The sequence below is a fragment of the Carassius auratus genome, chromosome 5 (assembly GCF_003368295.1).
Source record: "Carassius auratus strain Wakin chromosome 5, ASM336829v1, whole genome shotgun sequence".
In the NCBI taxonomy this organism is placed as follows: domain Eukaryota; kingdom Metazoa; phylum Chordata; class Actinopteri; order Cypriniformes; family Cyprinidae; genus Carassius; species Carassius auratus.
Genome location: NC_039247.1, coordinates 5,860,685 through 5,879,459, shown reverse-complemented (window position 1 = coordinate 5,879,459; position 18,775 = coordinate 5,860,685). Strand labels below are relative to the sequence as shown.

Below are 18,775 nucleotides of genomic sequence, written 5' to 3'. Positions count from 1 at the left end.
GTGAGTGTACGCGCTCAGGCTTGATGCTCCCCATTGATCATCATCTCAGAGCCTGGTAGTGATTTTGCAGGAAGTCCTTAGAGATAACAGTTATGTCCTACTGTTATATCCAATGACGCAAATACAAAACAAGGCAGGCATTGCATGGACGTGAGGGCAAAGCATAATCACACACACACAGCTTCTCTTGCATACTATCAAAGGGTATTTGTAAGTCACCTGAAGCATATTAAAGCAATTTAAGCAGAGAAACCAATCACTGAACTCAATGTTATTAAATAGCGTCTCGGGTATGGAGAACCAGCTCTGTGGAGAGAGAGAGAAAAAAAAAAAACTGACATTCAAAAACTGACATTCAGCCAGCAATCCTGACAGCCTATAGTACAGGAGTACCTCAATGACAAAAGGTAAGGTTTATTTTATAATGTTTTTTTTTTGGAGATTAAAAGTAAAGTGTGTAATTTCTGCAGCACTAGTATTACCACAGAGAATTAATAGAAATTTTTTTTTTTTGGAGTGTTGATTTGACAAAGCCTTTCCTAGAAGTTTAAAATAGATTGACGAGATTTGAAGTTTCAAGGTTATGCAAGCCTTGAGTTGAGTAGTTTGAACACAGTAATATAACCTTTCTATGCAGGTGCTAATAAGAAGTGGTTAGTAGTTGCTAAGTGGTTACTAAAGTGCAAGTTCAAGTTAAGCTGAATCAAACATGTATGACAATTTTAATTACCACAAAAAGTTAATTTCCGTTTGTCCCTGTCATTATAAAAAAAAAAAAAAAAATCCAGGTTACAGGGTCGAACTTGGAACAATGGAAACAATGGACATGAAAGAGGCCAATTCATAAAAATATGCGTAGTATCATGATAATGTTGTTAATTTTAACAAAAGATTTAAAAATAGTTTTCTGGTAATTAAAACATAGCTAGAATAAAAATATTTAATATAAGATTTATTCTATTAATAAGTAGATAATATAAATTGGTGTTTAATTACAAAATAAATACTAGATTAAACACTTAATTAAAAACTTTAGAAATGTTGCCTTGGCAAATGTAATAAAAAAAAATTTGACGTTGTCAATAAAACTTAGATTGGAGTATTGGAGTATTATTTACAAGAAAATACTCTTTCATTTTTTGCACTTAAAAATGTCACACTATTCACAATGTTATTTGCCGTTTCTTTGTAATTGTTTGCATGTACTAGCAATTTCTGAGCCAAAATTGTTTCTACACCAATTTTATTTCAGTGTATAGGTTTAAGTACTAAAATGTGAAAAATAAAATAATTAAATAGAAATAAACAAAGTTCCTAAAGTTAATTAAACTTAAAATTAAATCTTAAAATCTAAAAATAAAAGCCAATTCAAAATATTGATAAATACTATAATAGTATATAAATAATATAAAAATAACACTGATTATAACCTTTACATTTATTGGCCCCATTACATTGTAAGCGTCTCACTGTAATCCAGAATGACCACGATGGACATGATGCTAATCAACTTTACACCACACACGCTATCAATTTAGCTTAATTTTTATTTACTTGTATTACATCTGGACTATCCCTTTAAGAACTAGTCAAGAAATAAGCAAACAATAATGAATGTACCTGGAGGTCAGAAGATACCTGCTCTTGTACTCAACGTGATGCTGTCATCTGTAGGACAGGTAGGGTATTACAAAGCAGTCAAGGTGTGCATGCATTGAGCATGTAGTCGTGAGCACATGTTAAAAAAAGTGCCATTCTTGACACTAAAGTCAACAACCTCACCATGTAAAACTGGAACTATATATTTATTACTTTTAAAGTCAGGGTATCTTGACATCAGAAGCAAAGGTTACCTCTAGAGAATGGTCTGGCCAATCAAATTGCATGTGAGTTGTGTAATCCAAGTACGCTGCAATAAAATAAAATAAAAAAATTAATAAATTCCTGAGGCAAAAAGTTGCCATTGATTATCACTGCCTCTGATTTTCTCACCCTGAGTAAAGTAACTATTCTTCTTTTCACCTTGGTACCACCTACAGATGCAATTCTGCGATCTTCCAAGGCCTCCATCTGCCACCCCAAGGACTGATGGGACGCATCGTGACATGGTCACCTCCTAAGGCACATCCCTCTCTCGAGTGCGACAGCCTGTCAATATGCCCCGAACCAGCTGTCAATCAAGCTGTCACCCATCCAGACATGCAGACACTGTATTGAAGAAGGGTAAAAACTGATGAGCGATGGGGAGTTTGTGTCTCAGGCTGTGATAATAATAACAAGGATTATGGAAAGTATGATACATGGAGCAAACAGTTTAGACATCTGCCTAGCTAAATTATAGTTATTGTCTTAAGTGTTAACGAATAATACAGTACATTAGTACATTACAGCACATTAGGGATAAACTACAGTTGATTATAATGCATATTTCCACAATATTTAGTGCGAAAAGCTTTGAGTTTAATGAGGTACTAAACAAATGAATTACTCATCATACCGAATTCTAATTTACGGACTAATCATTCATGCTATAATTGAGATAGTTGCAGCTTTCAAGTGACAAATATAAATAGTACATTTTTAGGCTGATTGTGATCCCTGTTCTCAATACGTCCCTGTCCACACATAAACACAATCACATGAGATACATCACTAAACACAGTGAAGCTTGACAGCTGGGCTCTGGGAGTAAAAATCTCATTCACTTTCTCCATAAAGAAACAGGTTCTTAACAATGCAATTTTTAATGTAAGTGATCGCATGGCCAGTTGTATATTTTATTTGTCTGGCGTCTCACATCTATTTTTAGCTGTACAAAACAACACGTTTTGCTGCTTGATATTGCAAACAGACGTTTCTTATCATCTCATTTTAATGTATAATCTTAATTATGAATGCACTGGTTTGTAGTACAAACAGTTTAACCTAGTTATTCTTCTCGTAATCTCCTTACAGTGGCTAATAAAGCTTATGTCTTGCACATTCACAGAAAACAGCGTTCCATTCATAAAAGTGACTTCAGATTCCCATTTCATTTTTAAAACAGTGGAATTTCATAAGGTTTATTACAAAATAGTCAAATATATACAGATTTTCCAAGATAGATTTGATTGTTTTTCCACTGTGCTTCATGGGAGTAGGTGTTTTCTTTAATTTTATTTATTTATTTTTTGCCTCAATTTTAATTTAATTTAATACTTAAAAAAAAAAATCCCAATGGAGAAAATAAATGTGAAAAACATATATGGAACAGAGACTGCTGATAAAGTGAGCTGCACTTAATCCTGAGCTATGCTTATGGCCACAATGCAGAGCTTTTTTTTCTTTTCACCCACCAGATGAAAATTGTACATCTGATCACTGAAAAACAGTCACATGATTTGAGCATTCATGCAATCACACCTGTGGCACAATCGTTGTGGGTCGAGTTGCACACTAAAGTATAATACTAGAGATGTTCAAAGGGCTAAAGAGATGCTCAAAGTAGGGTGGCCATATCGCTGTTCATATGGGACACGTCCCGGCCAGGATTTAAACATTGCCTAAAACATCCAAAGCAGTTTGACATGCAGGTATTGCCCATAATTGACCGATTGTGGGGCTGCGTGTGAGAAGGTGAGAACTTCGGGGAATGATTAAAGTGATGCAAAGCACGTGTTTGTTCGGTCCTTTAACTTAAATCATTGCTGCACACCGATCAAAAAAAGACACCGAAGTAGGTTTGTGAGAGCGAATCGAAAGCATTAGGAGCTGTCTGCTCTAGTCTCTATAGCTCATGAATGTCACACAACCTGGATATTTTAAGCAATATTAAAATCCTGACCAGGACGTGTCCCGCATGAACGGATCACATGGCCATTTATTCATCTGCACAAACACATATTCAAAAATATATTTGAGTTCTTTAAAACTACATAAAACCCTTCAAGTGGAGTAAACCACTTGAAAAGAACCAAATAATTTTAACTTAATAAAAACAACAACAAAAAAATTGAAACAAATATTTCATATGAAATAGTTTTCCAAATAGTATGATCCCAAAGGGTTTTTTTATGCTTAACTATCCTCTGAGAGGAAGTAAACTCCTTTATACTGTAGCATAATTAGGTTTAATACAACCTTTATGAACAACCAGGTGGCTTCATATCGAACACTAAAAAACTAATATGGCGCAAACGTGCAATACCACTGCTTTAGCCAATTATTCTGACACATATTGATCAAGAGAGACAGAGATATCTGCTGAAACAATGTGTAGTATGACTGTACATGAATGAGTTTATGTTAGTGTGTGTGTAGCAGTTGGAAAAGCTCCTCTCCTTCTGTAGTTCTGTTTATGTGAGGACTTACTCCTCTTAGTGTGATGTAAACTTCAGCCACATATTTATTCTTCATCATCAGAATACGCTAGGATCATATAGGAATGGGTCACAGCATGTCAGGAAGCCAACACAGGCCATCATTCAAACATTCATACACTAGTCCAACTGGTCTGGATGGCTACAGCTCCTGTCTGGATTTGGTGCTCTGTGAGTGAGCTGTGGAGACCGATTGAAGAGGTTTAAACTATTGTGCTCAGCTCCAAGCTGATGATCTTCATAAAGTGACAATTAAGATATACATAAAACACACACATTACTTTTTCAAAAGTTTGGAGTCATTAAGTTAATGTGATATACATCACCTCTTGTGTGTGTGCGAGTTCCTGGGTTATTATTTAGTCTGAAGGAACAATATAATGGCATTAATGGGAAGACTAATCTAAAAAAGTAAGCAAAGTACTTCCACGCTTAGTTACAACCACTTTGTTTTGTCAAAATAAGACACGAAATGTTGAAAACATGATCTATGGGAGTTAAAGTAATTAGCTTTGTGAAATTTAATCTCGGTGTCTGCTAACATTTACCGAGGCGAGCTTTGAGGACTGATGATCTGAAAAGTTCAAAAATAGTTATATACAAAAAAGAATAGCTCACAACATAAACATAAGTTCACAAATAAACTATACGGTCTAAACTGTCACTGCTTTGAGTTATTATTTTATGAGATTCCAACTAGACTTTAATATATAGAATACTGATTTTTTTTTTTTCATTTTTTTTTTTTTTTTTGTGGATAGTTTAAGTAAGGTTTATTTAACCAAAAAAAAAAAAAAAAGTTACTTGGACATGAAACTATATTTGATAAAAAAAAAAAAAAAAAAAAAAAAAAAAAAAAACCTAAGGGCTCCTATAGATATATATGTTACATGTGTATATAAATAGGTTATGGTAAATTTAAGTTCATATTTATAAATTACTATTTTAACTTTGACAGCTATAGTTTTTAATTATTTATGCTCATGCCATGAGAAACAATAGACATGTATGACATGTTTAATACCTCGGAGTCATGCAGAATTCATAGCGAGAGAGAACGAGTGAGAGAGCGAAGGGAGCATGTGTGTTTCTGATCCGCTGTCACTGGTCTGTGTGAACTCACTGACAGTGATGTTAAAAGACACTTTAAGACAGAATCCCCCATGAAAACTGGAGTAAACAAACAAGAAGAGACGGAAGAGAGAGATACAGAGAAGGGGAAATGATGACATCAATCCTATATGAAGATGGTACATTTCTGCTTCATTAATAAATCATTCAGAAGGAATTCAATGCATGAGGACTGCCCAGTGGTTACTACACATTCTCCAGACATCTTGAGTTATAAATGTCATTATAAATATACTGTTCAAAATTCAAATATTTGGACACTGTGGTTTTAAAGCATTAGTGTATCATGTTCATTTTTTAAATGTGATGAATATTTGGTTTAATGTTTAATATAATTTGGTTTAATATTTTGCATGATATCCAAGAAACCACACAAAAAAAAGACATTCAGACATTTTTAATTTTGGCTTAGTCCAATACTTTTTGGGATATTGTACACTACATTTTTGTACATTTTGTACTATAAATGTTTTCCATGTTTCTTAAAGTCTATTAAGTCTCTTATGCTTACCAAGGCTTCATTTATTTAATAAAAAATACAGTAGAAACATAATCTTGCAAAACAATATTACAATTTAAAATAATTCCGTTTTTATCTGAATATATTTTAAAATGCAATTTATTTCTGTGATGGCAAAGATGAATTCTCAGCCATTACTTCAGTGTCACATGATACGTTAGAAATATTTCTAATATGATGATTTGGTGCTCAAAAAACATTTCTGATTATCATCAATTTTGAAAGCAGTGCTGATTAATATTTTCGTGGAAACCGTGATAGCAGAAAGTTTAAAATTTATTTTGGTATTATTATGAAATGTTTTGAAAAGCCTTAATTGCTTTCAAAAAATCTTACTGACCCCACATTTCTGAATGGAAGTGCAAAGAAGGTGAAATTTAGCTATTTGCACTACAATTTTTTTGCTCCAAAATCCCCCAAATGAGTATAGGACCAGTAGCTTCCTAAAAAACAAACTTTCAAGCAGAGAAAAATTCATCAATATCAATGCTTGGGGTCTCTGTGGGTTAATCGACTTTTAACTTCTATAGTACTTATCCATAATTCAGGACAATTAACGAAGGACCGCTTAGACACGTATATGCCCACCTCTTCACTTGGGATTTTGATAGATTACCACATAAACACATTGAGGGAACAGGTGAGCCTGTCAGTGCATTAAGACGCTCTCACTACATCTCTGTGCCTTAGGCTATAGCTAGCAGCGGGACTCAATAGGCTATGGAGAAAGCACAGCCACGGCCATTAATCACTCCACCGGTGTGACCTGGAAAGCCAGCGACCCTTGTCACTTTGCTCCAAGGTCCAGTGCTCAAACTACCTGACCAAGGGGTGATTTACAACGAGTCGGACAGTGTCCCAATACAGGCTTCTGATGTGGGCTCAACATCGGCTAAGAAAACAACAGCTGTCAAAGGGTGTAAGACCGAGCTGGATTTCCTAGCTGCTGTTTGCATGAGCGGGGTAAAGCCGTTCCCCCCAAAGTGTACAGCCTGATTTGCTCAAGCTCCGCTTCAATTAGACAATCACATCAAGGCAAACTGACTGAACACATGGAGGCCAGTCCATCCATCCAAACAAACAGATCACAACACAGGAATCAATTAGCATAGCACTAATGAGAGGAAAATATTCTTTGGCTAAAATGGAGCATTTAATCAACCGTTTCATAAGGCTTGATGAAACGTAGCTGAACCTTTCAGAAAGGTTCAATTCTTTTTAGATTACTGGTGCTTGGTAGCATGACTAACTGTATGATTAGGATCATATTTCATAGGAACTAGCTCTTCTGAGAAATTGTGCCGCAACACAGAGATGCTATAGACTTGGTGAACATGTATGTCAATTTACAAAATCATACCCATCTGAGACACAACCTCCAATGTTTCTCAGCTTGCAACCTGCAACAAGAACACTTCTGTATGTTGTAAGAAGCTGAACTCTAAAATTTGACCATATTTGAGTATTGGACTACAATGTATTTAACCAAAACCTGAAGGGGTAATGATGTTTGCTGCTATATGATCATTTTAAGATATTTAATATTTAAGAGTCTTCTTTTTCTCCACAGCTACTGACAAACTCTTGAACTCTCCAGGCCCAGTTTCATTTTTCAGAGTTTTTATTTTTGCATTTCATTTAATAGCCCAGGGGATAAACATTCATGAAATATTTCTTAAAATTTTATCATCCGCTCTTTTCTTAATTCATACCTTAAGAATAAAGTTAATAAAATCATTCCCAACCATTTAAGGATGCCCCTATATTTTTTCTTAATATTGATCTAAATACAATACTGAAGAACAATCTGAATTCCTCCTGATTAGCGTCCTAAGGTCATACTGTATTTTGACCTTTAATATATTTATTTCCTATGAAGAAATTTCTCAATTTCTTTCTTTAGAAATTTTTCATGAATCCAGCCACAGATGTGTAACTGCCATACCAACAAATAACAAATATTTACAGTACAGAACAAAAGTTTGGACACACCTTCTCATTCAAAGAGTTTTCTTTATTTTCGTGACTATGAAAATTGTAGAGTCACACTGAAGGCATCAAGGGCTATTTGAGCAAGAAGGAGAGTGATGGGGTGCTGCGCCAGATGACCTGGCCTCCACAGTCACCGGACCTGAACCCAATCCAGATGGTTTAGGGGTAAGCTGGACCGCAGACAGAAGGTAAAAGGGCCAACAAGTGCTAAGCATCTCTCAGGGAACTCCTTCAAGACTCAATACTTACAATTTACTTAGTGTTAATATTGTATTGCAAAACACTTTTGCTGCTATTGAGGTGGGATACTGGTAAAGTTAGGGACAGGTTCAGTGGTATGGGTAGATTTAAGGGTGGGTTAAGGTGTAAGGGACAGGACAACAGTGTGAATTTTTTAATTACAGAAATTAATTGCATGCAGGTATTTTTAAAAGCATGCATGTACACAATGAGTACATTGTACCAAATTATTAATGTAAATGTAAGTACATAGTAGTTAAGGCCAATTAATATAAAGTGGGACCCATTTTTCCTCCTACAACATTGTAAAATTGTATTTGGTCAAACTGAAAGTGGCCATTCTAGTGGAGCTGTCTGAACAAACAAGGCTTCAGGGAGTTTTATTACTTTAAAACAAATCCACTACTCAGTTGAGCATCAGCAGAGAGGACAAGCTCCGGCTCAGTTGATGTAACTGGTTCAAAGGTGTGGACAGCCGTGACGCCAACAAAGAGACTGTGATCAGGAAGGACTGAAGCCTGAAATGGGCTGCACTCACTTCTCTTTCTCGATCTCCATGGACAGACGTTTCATGTCTCTGTCTTTGAAGTCAAAACTCAGGTTCTCCATACTGAAGTTGAAGTTAGGACTATGCAGTGAAAGAGAGAAAAAGCAAGAGAAGGAAAAATAAAAAACATGTTCAAATGAGCTGACCGGGCTTTATAAAGATCTATCTACAAATAATAATCAAGGAATATTAAAAAAATTAATAGTTCTGTACCAAACATCCCAGTGTCAAAATACTAAATATTATAACTTGATAGCATCTTTCGAATAAATGAAATGAAAACTTGATATTAACTTCTAGTCAAATCACAAAGTTAATTTTTTTTTACTTATATTGCAATAATGCTAGACTATTCACTTAACTTTCTAAAGGAAACAGTCACTTCAAAGGTATTTAATCACAAAATGACTACACATAAGACAATAATCATTTAAATACATCATCACATTTTTCTTCTGTAACATTGCATGTTGAAGTGAAACAGGCTTTTTTATTATTTGATTACATAAAATGTCAGACACTAATTAGAAGAATTACACAAAGAATGTGTAAGAAAATAAATGAGTTGACCCCAATTTAGATTTTTTATGTAAGCCTAACATACTAAGTCAAGTCAATAATGCAAACTTAAAAAAAATTACCAAATCTAAAATTATGCTAAAAAGCAGTTGTAGAAAGAAATTTAACTGTAACATTTCACTGATCAACCTGACGTTCAGTGTGGCGACTAGGAATTCATGCACCTAGTATGAGATTTTTAAAAACTGCCTTAAAGGGGCCGTTCACATATCGCGCCTAAAAACGCGTGGAAAACGCTAGGCGTGCCGTTTTTTCCTTCTTTCCAAAGCGCTCCTGAGGTATCTGCCTTTGCTAAGCAACCATGACATGCTCTCTCCATGAAGACGCGAAAATTTCAGCAAAGCATAAATGGATCTCTCTTTAGTAGCTCTGCTACTAAATTTATTTCAAAATGGCAATCCATATACAGCTATGATCAGCTGTTCCTTCATCTTGGCTGAGTTTTCAACGTTGTTACGGGAAAGGATGAAGCTGATTGGTTAGTTCTTGCCACATGACCCGCAGCGCAGTGCTTCGACATTCTGAAAAGTTGAGATGTTTTTAACTCGATTGCGGTGCGGACGCGCCTGAAAAAAACGGGCGTGTCACACTGCTTGCGCGATGCAACCGTGTCGCTTCCATTATGAGCGCACATGCCGTGCACCTACATTGGAAATAACGAAAATGTGCGCGCAAAAGACGCGATATGTGAACGGCCGCTAAATTTGCCTCGGGCGGGAAGACTTATCTAAACAAAGTCAAGCTCCGGTTTGCCTTACCAACCCTTAGTTGGATTTTGTCAAAAGACCAAAGGAGGTTTCAGGGTATAACAAAAATATGTAAATCATCAATACCCGCAGACAGCGGCAATGCTTTGAAATGCTTCCTGGATTTTTAAGTGGTCGAATAGATCTAACATTAGCCACCCATAGGAGAGAGCTAATGTTTGAAATGATACGCTGACCTCCAATCACCCCTTAACTCAGCGTGCATGTAAAATGTGCGGATGAGCTGCCAGATGGATTTTCAAGAGTATACTCAAAGCTTTTAAAGAGTGGAAAGAGCTCAGCTCCCAAGGGCTTAGGCTAATAATTAGGGAACTCATCGTAATAGCAATGAAATGTGGTTTCCAGTTAGAAAAAAATTCCACCTTGGGAACATTTGTGTAGGAAAAAAAGCTAATTTTCTGACCTCAATTATATCTTTTGTTTTATCCATATATGAGGCTTAGGACAATCCCTCAATAGTCTTCTGTTTGAATCAGATATGAAGTGCACTCAGTCATCATGTGGATTCGAACCTGGCAGATATTCACAAAGCATTTAATGGAGGTATTTAAGATAACTGATGTCTCTTGCTAACAGTTTCCCTTCAAATAGGAAGACATTCCGAATTCTGAATTTTAATCCAATTTAGAGAAGCATTACAACCATCTCATGCAATTCCTGGGACCCTAGAGGGCTACCTAAGCATTTTTTTTTAAGTTGGACAGCCTAATATGAATAGAAATATTCCTTCTAGATTGCATTACGATGGTTACTTTGAGGCTAAAACACTCTCAAAGATTTCCCTGGATGCAAGGGGAAAGTTTACTTGTGAGTAATGGAATGGTTGTCTGATGCAACTTTTGTTTAAATAAATTATCTTGACATTGACAAATGGCCAAAAGGCTAAATCAGACTAGCGTAAAAAACATAACTGTGCAGAGTTTAAAACCCTTTTTTTTCTTACAGATAAAATTGGAGTGGATTCAGACTCTAGCCTGATTAAGAATGACAAGCGTTGTTGTAATGTCATCTGTGGAGATGTTGGAGAACGCCGTTGGGGAGTGTTTCGGTAACGGATGGGTCATTACCGAGTACGCCCATTTTCTGGTGTTCTCCAGCAGTTTGTTTTTGCCTTTGCACTCTGATTCTCTTGCCTCCTGCAGGTCCTGTTTCAGCTGGTCGGCTTCATCCGCCCTGAGGAGAATAGATACATGGGTTACTCACTCAAGGTTTGAACCCTTTGAAGTGGACACAGTGTTGGGATCTCCAAAGCACAGTTTCAGTTGGAAATGGAAAAATGGATGCTCAGATCAGCAGAAAATTGACTCTCACAGGCACCAAATCAAACAGTTATCCCAGCATGCACATCAACAGAGTGCCACATACTATGTAAAGGCCCAGCAGATAGGTTTGAGAAGGAAGCTGTGAGAGGAAGATCTGTGACATCTTTTATGATGCATGTTCACATACTGAGTTTTGAATAATAAATTATGGGTGCTGCTAGTTTTTTGCCAATGTTTTTAATCCAAACTGATTTTTAATAGACAAACTAAATAAAATAAATTCAAATATACATTTAAAAAAAAAATCTATGCCATGCTGTTATGCTGTCATGTCATTGCTAATGCCTTCTAGATGGTCCCTTAGGTTTTCTTTCTGGCCAGATTATTAGTATTATTTCTATGACATTTTAGTATTTATTCATATTTGGAATTAGCTTTCATTTCCATATTTTTTGTTTTCGGTTTAATTTTAATCTAAGATTTTTTTTCATAAAGATTCATTTTGTTGTGTTTTTTTATTATTTGTACTAGTTTTTATAGTTCTATTTGGCTTTAATTTACTTAAATTCTACAGATTTTAGTGTTTCAACAAAGACGCAATTTTCTTTTAAATGTTAATGAAATGTTGTTGTATTTTAAATCTATATACTGTGTATATAGATGTATACTCTCTCTCTCACTCTCTCTCGCTCTCTCTCTCTCTCTCTCTCTCTCTCTATATATATATATATATATATATATATATATATATATATATATATATATATATATATATATATGTATAGAGAGAGAGAGAGAGAGAGAGAGAGAATGTAAAAAAAAGTATGACTAAGTCTATTTTTACATATAATTGTATATTTTTAGAAAATAATGATACACTTGAAAAATAGCACCCACTTTTTGAGTTAAAATAACTTTTTAACCACAAATGATCTTTTATTATTTAACCACTGGTGGTACACAACTAAATATTATTATTTAAACACTAAATATGTCATTTGACATATCACCATGTTATGCAGCCATCTGATAAGCAGTGTGTGTGTGTGTGTGTGTGTGTGTGTGTGTGTGTGTGTGTGTGTGTGTGAGAGAGAGAGAGAGAGAGAGAGAGAGAGAGAGATGTTACCTCCTTTCAGACTCTTCTGCCATCTTGAGGGCAAGCATCTCAGCCTCTAGCATCTTCTGTTCCACGAGTCTCTTCTCCTCCTCAGTGTGAATGGCTGTCACCTTTATAAAGAGTAATTCAGAGCATGATGTGTCCTCAATGCTCCTAAAGGATCTTCTAAGAGCAGCTGGTGTGGGCAAATGCTCACTAACCTTAATACGCTGTATCTGGTGTTCAGCCTCGGCCGCTTTCTGAGCCAACAGCTTGGCCTCCTCCTCAGAGATTTGTGCCTTCTCCGCCAACAGATCTCCAGTCTCCGAGTGCAATTGAGAACACAGAGACCACACGCTTTGCAAAAATGCACATCATCATTTTGCTTCATTTGATGCCCTTGTTAAAAGCATTAGATGGTAAAAGTACAGCATATTATGCCAATGCAGCATTATTAATAATGGAAGCTATCTATAGATGTAACTTTTGCTGTTTTTCTTGTTTCCACACCATTTGTGTAACACCTCAAAAAAAAAAAAAAAAAAAAAATTGTTTCATAAAACTCAAGTCCAACACATTGGCGTCATTTGTATTGCAGAAATCGTGTCACTAGGTCAGATTTTCATTCCAAGATATATCTCTCAAAACATTATCTACTTTTGGCAAGAAAAAAAAACACTCATAAATATTTTAGAGAGCAAGAGAAAGAGAACATAGGACTCACAAGAATATGAAACTCTCTGATTAAAAATAATAAGACCAGTGCTAGTCTGAGCCCTGCCTGTAAATGATCTGAATTAACGTTTTCCTGAGCATGGATGGTGAACTATTAGAAGAAATGCATATATCAGTTGTACTCACACTTATATGAGTTTAAGAGCCAAATTTCTTTTGTTTGCTGATGTGAACTGAACAGTGAGTCTTAAAATGTTATGTGAAAGTACAGAGATGAAACAGAAATATACCCTTAAGAATATTATATTATGCAATAATAAATTCCATTTATTAATATTTAGGTGGGATGGGTGCCAAAAAAAAAAAAAAAAAATATATATATATATATATATATATATATATATATATATATATATATATATATATATATATATATATATATGCAAATTTCACTTAGAGCTTAAAGTGGCTAATATGTAAATGTTCAGATTTTTATTTAGAATATTACTTACTGATTATGATTTGTTATTTATAAAAATAATTATTTTATCATTATTATTAATGTACTGGTATTTTTGACATCCCTAGACGTTGCGCCAAATTAATTATGATTGACTGACTAAAGAAAATAAAAATAGGGAAGAACTAAAACAGACACACACAAAAACCTGCTACAGAACAATGTTTGGGGGAAAAAAGATGAGTGCTAAACCACAACAATCACCAAGGGCTGAGTAGAAGTATAGATATATGTGTGCACTAGCAAGCACTCAAGCGATTAGAGTAAGTATATTACTGTGGGTGAGGTTTTAGTTTCTCACCAGAGCTTCACTGGCCATGTGAGCTTCGTCTTGTAACTGAATCAATCTCTTCTCCAGTTCATCACAAGCTCTTTCTGCCTCCTCACGCAATTGTTTCTCCCTCTCCAGCCTCTGCCTCTCGATCTATAGAGGTGCAAAGTGCTCATCCGTATTTCACCAGGATTGCAGCACAGCTAAATGGGTTTAGTGGATCACAAATCTAGCACCTGGTTAAAGGTGCCCAGAGGCGCAACAGGAAAATCAATGCAAATGGTGACCATGAAGTCTTGAAATTTCCCTGACACTTCCCAAGCTCTCCAAAAACAAGATAACAGTTTTACAAAACTGAAATCATTTATAAAAATATTTCTAAACATACATTACTGTTCAAAAGTTTGGGACAAATACATTTTTCCCTAGAAAGTACGAGTTAAACTGATCAAAAGTGACAGTAAAGACTGTAAAGATTTATATTCCAAATAAATGCTGAAAGACTTTTCAAAAACATTTAAAATATCTCACAGACTCCAAACTTTTGAACAGTTGTAGTGTGTTTACTTATTAAAAAGAACCATAAGTGCTATGAAAACTTAATTTGGATGCTTGTTTCTCTACTATACTGAATATTGTTATCTAGAACTAGCTACAGTGCCAGATCAAATAAAAAAAAACTATAATAATAATAATTAGTTATGTATGCATTCATTTTTTTCAGTTTGTTCTCCTTATTCTTATTCCTTGATTTTTTTTTTCTATATTTGCCATTTTATGTCTTTCCTTTCAACTTTGTTTGTTTTGCTTTTCTTTTGATCCTGTAAGACAGGAGCTCACTGAAAATCAGAGCCCAGAAAACAAGTTTGTTTAGCATAAACGATAATCTTTCTCAGTTGGTGTAAATCAGGTAATTATTCACCCTTTCCAGCCTGTTTGCAAGCTTTCTCTTCTCTGGCCTGCATCTTCATCTGCTGGACTAAGAATCGACTCGGCATCTCCTCATGAAGAGATCATGGTTCCCGATGCACAGCTGAAAAATCTTCGAACAAAAAAAAATTTCATGTTCTCATGTTTTTGTATGAGCTGTATGACTTTTTAATGACTGAAACTTCAGTCCGTGTCTCACAAATGGCTTCAGAATCAAATATGGCTTCAGAAGATTTATAAATTAGACGTTGGTTGAAGGGGCCGTTTTATGATAGTTTTATATAGTCATAGTTTGGAAAAAAGCACCATAGAGATTCAGATAAATTCTCCTTTTGTTTTTCACTGCAAAACTAAAATCATACTGGTTTGGAGTAAATAATGATTGAATTTTCAATTCTGGGTGAACTATTCCTTTAACTAAAGCATGACGGCATCTCTAAATTAATTAATGGCATAAAGATTTATTAAACCAACAGTATTCTGGCTGACAGCCCAGATCTTAAACCACCATATCACAGTGGGTTTGTAAAGATTCATTTGAAATTGCAAGTTTATTATATTTTTATATCATGATCACATTGCAGTGGCTATTCAGAGTGAAACAGAAGTCACATGGCTGACAAAAGTCATATATCAAACAAAAAGGCAGAAATAATGAAGTTTCAAGCAGGGTGGACACCAAAGGAAGTGTGAGATTTAAGTTAAAGGTGATTAGGTCACAAATAATTTAAGGCTTGATTATTAATGGTAAACAATAATAAAATCGTTTGGCTGTCTGGAGTTCTACCTCAGATTATTGCTGCCATACAGCAGCGGAGGCATTTCTTTCCCTAATGGAAAAGTAATTGACCCCATACATCTCCAGATCCTGAGCTATTTTTAAATACTCCATCTCAGCTTCATCTCTGCAGCACACAATAACAAACAAAATCCTGGGAGGGAGACAGAAGGGGAGAAAAAGAATAAATTAGACAAAATAAAATCTATTCACCGCAGGGCTTTAATGAGACCCGTTTGACTTGGAGTGCAAAAACTAGAGGACACGCAGTATGTCTTACAGTAACTGATTGTGGCAATGAACACAAATGCACACATACTCACCATTAACTCCCCAATTAAAAAAATATCCCACTAAAAATAACAAGATTTTTAGGCAGATTTTTACTTCCTTCATATTCTCATGAGTCTGGAAGCAACCTACCCTGACTGCATTAACCAAGAGCGGACAGCACAGAATGAGTGAGGAGTTGTTCGTACAGGATGTGTTTGTGCTTTCAAAAACAGCCAGTATTTCAAAGCTGATCTACTTTTAAACTTGTTTTTAATACCTACTGTCTTAAAAACAGCCAAAAACATCAACAACAAAATTATTAAATAATTAAATATAAATAAAATTGAGAGAGAAAAAAAAATACATGTTTAAAAACATTATTAACCAATTTTATTATTACTTTATTAAATTATTTATTAAAAATAAAATAAAATAAATAAATGTATGAAATAAGGCCTTTTTGTGTTTGAATAACCCTGCCTACCTTGGACAATAAACAATAAAATAACTAAATAAAAAACAAAATAATAAAAAAAACGAATTTATTTAATTAAAATAAACAAATAATTAAACATAAATAAAATATAAAAATAAACATTTTGTGTTAATACCTTGGAAAGATTTAATGTAAACATTACAGAAAATGCCTTTAGAAGTCGATATATTTCTTTCTTTTATTTTTTATGTCTATTCAGTGCCTTATTCATCTACCACTACAATGTAGGCTAATGTCATGTTTTTTATTATTTAGTATATCATATTTCAATGTATCAACTGACAGCCCTGCTGATTATATATATATATATATATATATATATATATATATATATATATATATATATATATATATATATATATATATAAAGTAATTTACGTACTCAAAGGAATCAGTTTCCAAAAGATACATTAGCTAAAGCACCTGGAGGACTTAAAATGGCACATAAAAATATATTACATGTACACTATATTAACTATATTAAAAAAGTAAAAGAAACGTTGACTAGCATGGGACTTCAGGGGGAAAAAAGATGCTATAGAATGGAAAACTTCTGATATCAAATTAAGCTGGGTGTATGTATGAAAGAGAGATAAAAAGAGATGTGCAGACTGTGTGTTTCATGAATAAACACTGGAGTGCTGTCAGATGTAAGGCGAAGGTGTGGAATAAGAAAGTGCCCTACATGCATCTAAATCGGCTCCAAAGCAACACAGGAAGACAGTTCTATCATCACAGTAGACCACAAAATATTGGCTTTTTTGAGCAAAGCTATGCCTGGATATAGATAAAGATAAAGTAGATAAAGTAGCATGCCAGTTTTTCATTTCGTAAGTGTTTTGACTGAACATAACATAGAGTGAAGCCACACCTGCGCAACAGTGTTCGTTTATTACATCGAAGAGCCAGACTTCTAGCAAAGTCTGATGCATTCTGAAGCCGATTCTGGCCAATAACAGCCGTCTAACTGACATGCAAAGCAAGCAGCACAGTTTGCTTGTTACACTTGATTGAAAACTGTGATTTTAGAAGGCTTTTGCCTTTTCTGTGTGCAGCATGCATCAGGCGGGCCAGCTGTCTGGAACTGAGGCTAGAATGTGCAATACCTGGTTCTGCCCCTGTGCTCAGCGTAGCAGGCCGTGATTCTCTCCTCCCACCTCACTTCAGTTATCTGGTACAGATGAATGACCTGCACAACAGAAAGACACATGAAGATCAGTCATCAAATTGAAAAGTCTTTAACTGTCTCATCAGGGCGTTTTCAGAACGGAGCTCTTGGTGCGCACCAGACTCTGCTTGACATCAGTATTCATTTTCTTTCTTGGAATGAAAGCTGCTTTCCATCTAAAAAAGGGAAGTGAACAACTGTTGATGGCATACACTACCATTTCATTTTTATTTTTATTTTTTGGAAAGAAATAGAAACTTTTGTTTAGCAAAGAGGCCTTAAAATGATCAAAAGTGACAGCAAAAACATTTATAATATAACATTTATAATTGCATCATTATTATAAAGTATAATAAAATAATTAATCATTTCTACTTCAAATAAATTATATTCTTTTAAACTTTCTATTAAAAAAATATCCTGTTTCCAGAAAATGCTAAACAGCAAAACTGCTTCCAACATTAATAATAATATTAGTATTACAATTATAACCAGCGTATTAGAATGATTTCTGAAGCATTGTGTGACACTGAAGACTGGAATAAAAAAAAAAAATCCATCACAAGAATAAATTATTTTAAATTGTAATATTTCACAATATTACTGCTTTTACTGTATTTTTGATCCAATATTTTCAACATGCCATATTTTCGGAATTGCAATGCATTTCTCATATTAGCTGGTTTCCACAGACATTATCTTTATAAAATAGCTCATCTTTTGTAACATTTCTGGGCCAGATACTGGAGTTACGTTCTGAACTGGTGGTCGAACTGGTTTAGCGAAGGTGCTAAATGGCTGCTGCTAGTATTTATTTGGTACACATATTGATTTCACAAATGTTTTGAACCAAACAACACATTGGGCAGAAAAAAAAATCAGGTTCATATGATCGACTAAACCTATAATCAAAAAGACAAAAAAAAGTTAAGCCAAACACAATGGCTAACAGAGCTGAAGGACATTTCCTAATTAAGTGGGACTATTTAAATCCTTCAGACGCTTTTGAATGCCAGTGGAGTAAACAAACGCTCTTTCTCAGTACTTACTGACATGCGAGCGAATGCTTCCAGCTGAGAGCTTTCACTACATCTAACGCCCCACGGGACGCCTTGCAGGCTCGTTACAGAGCTCTGAGAACATAATCAGCAGAATTAGCATGGAGCTACGCC

General features: G+C 34.8%; 1 protein-coding gene across 1 annotated transcript in view; it reads right to left on the bottom strand.

Moving 5' to 3' along the window:
• Positions 1-2,148: 2,148 nt before the first annotated feature.
• Positions 2,149-18,775, bottom strand: part of LOC113087252 (merlin) — a 29,541-nt gene continuing 12,914 nt past the window's right edge. The window contains 10 exon segments of the mRNA XM_074559897.1: positions 2,149-2,208; positions 8,780-8,869; positions 11,164-11,307; positions 12,523-12,623; positions 12,714-12,823; positions 13,982-14,111; positions 14,891-14,940; positions 14,943-15,000; positions 15,697-15,793; positions 17,542-17,624. Coding sequence (XP_074415998.1) covers positions 2,178-2,208; positions 8,780-8,869; positions 11,164-11,307; positions 12,523-12,623; positions 12,714-12,823; positions 13,982-14,111; positions 14,891-14,940; positions 14,943-15,000; positions 15,697-15,793; positions 17,542-17,624 — 894 coding nt within the window. The 3' untranslated portion in view covers positions 2,149-2,177.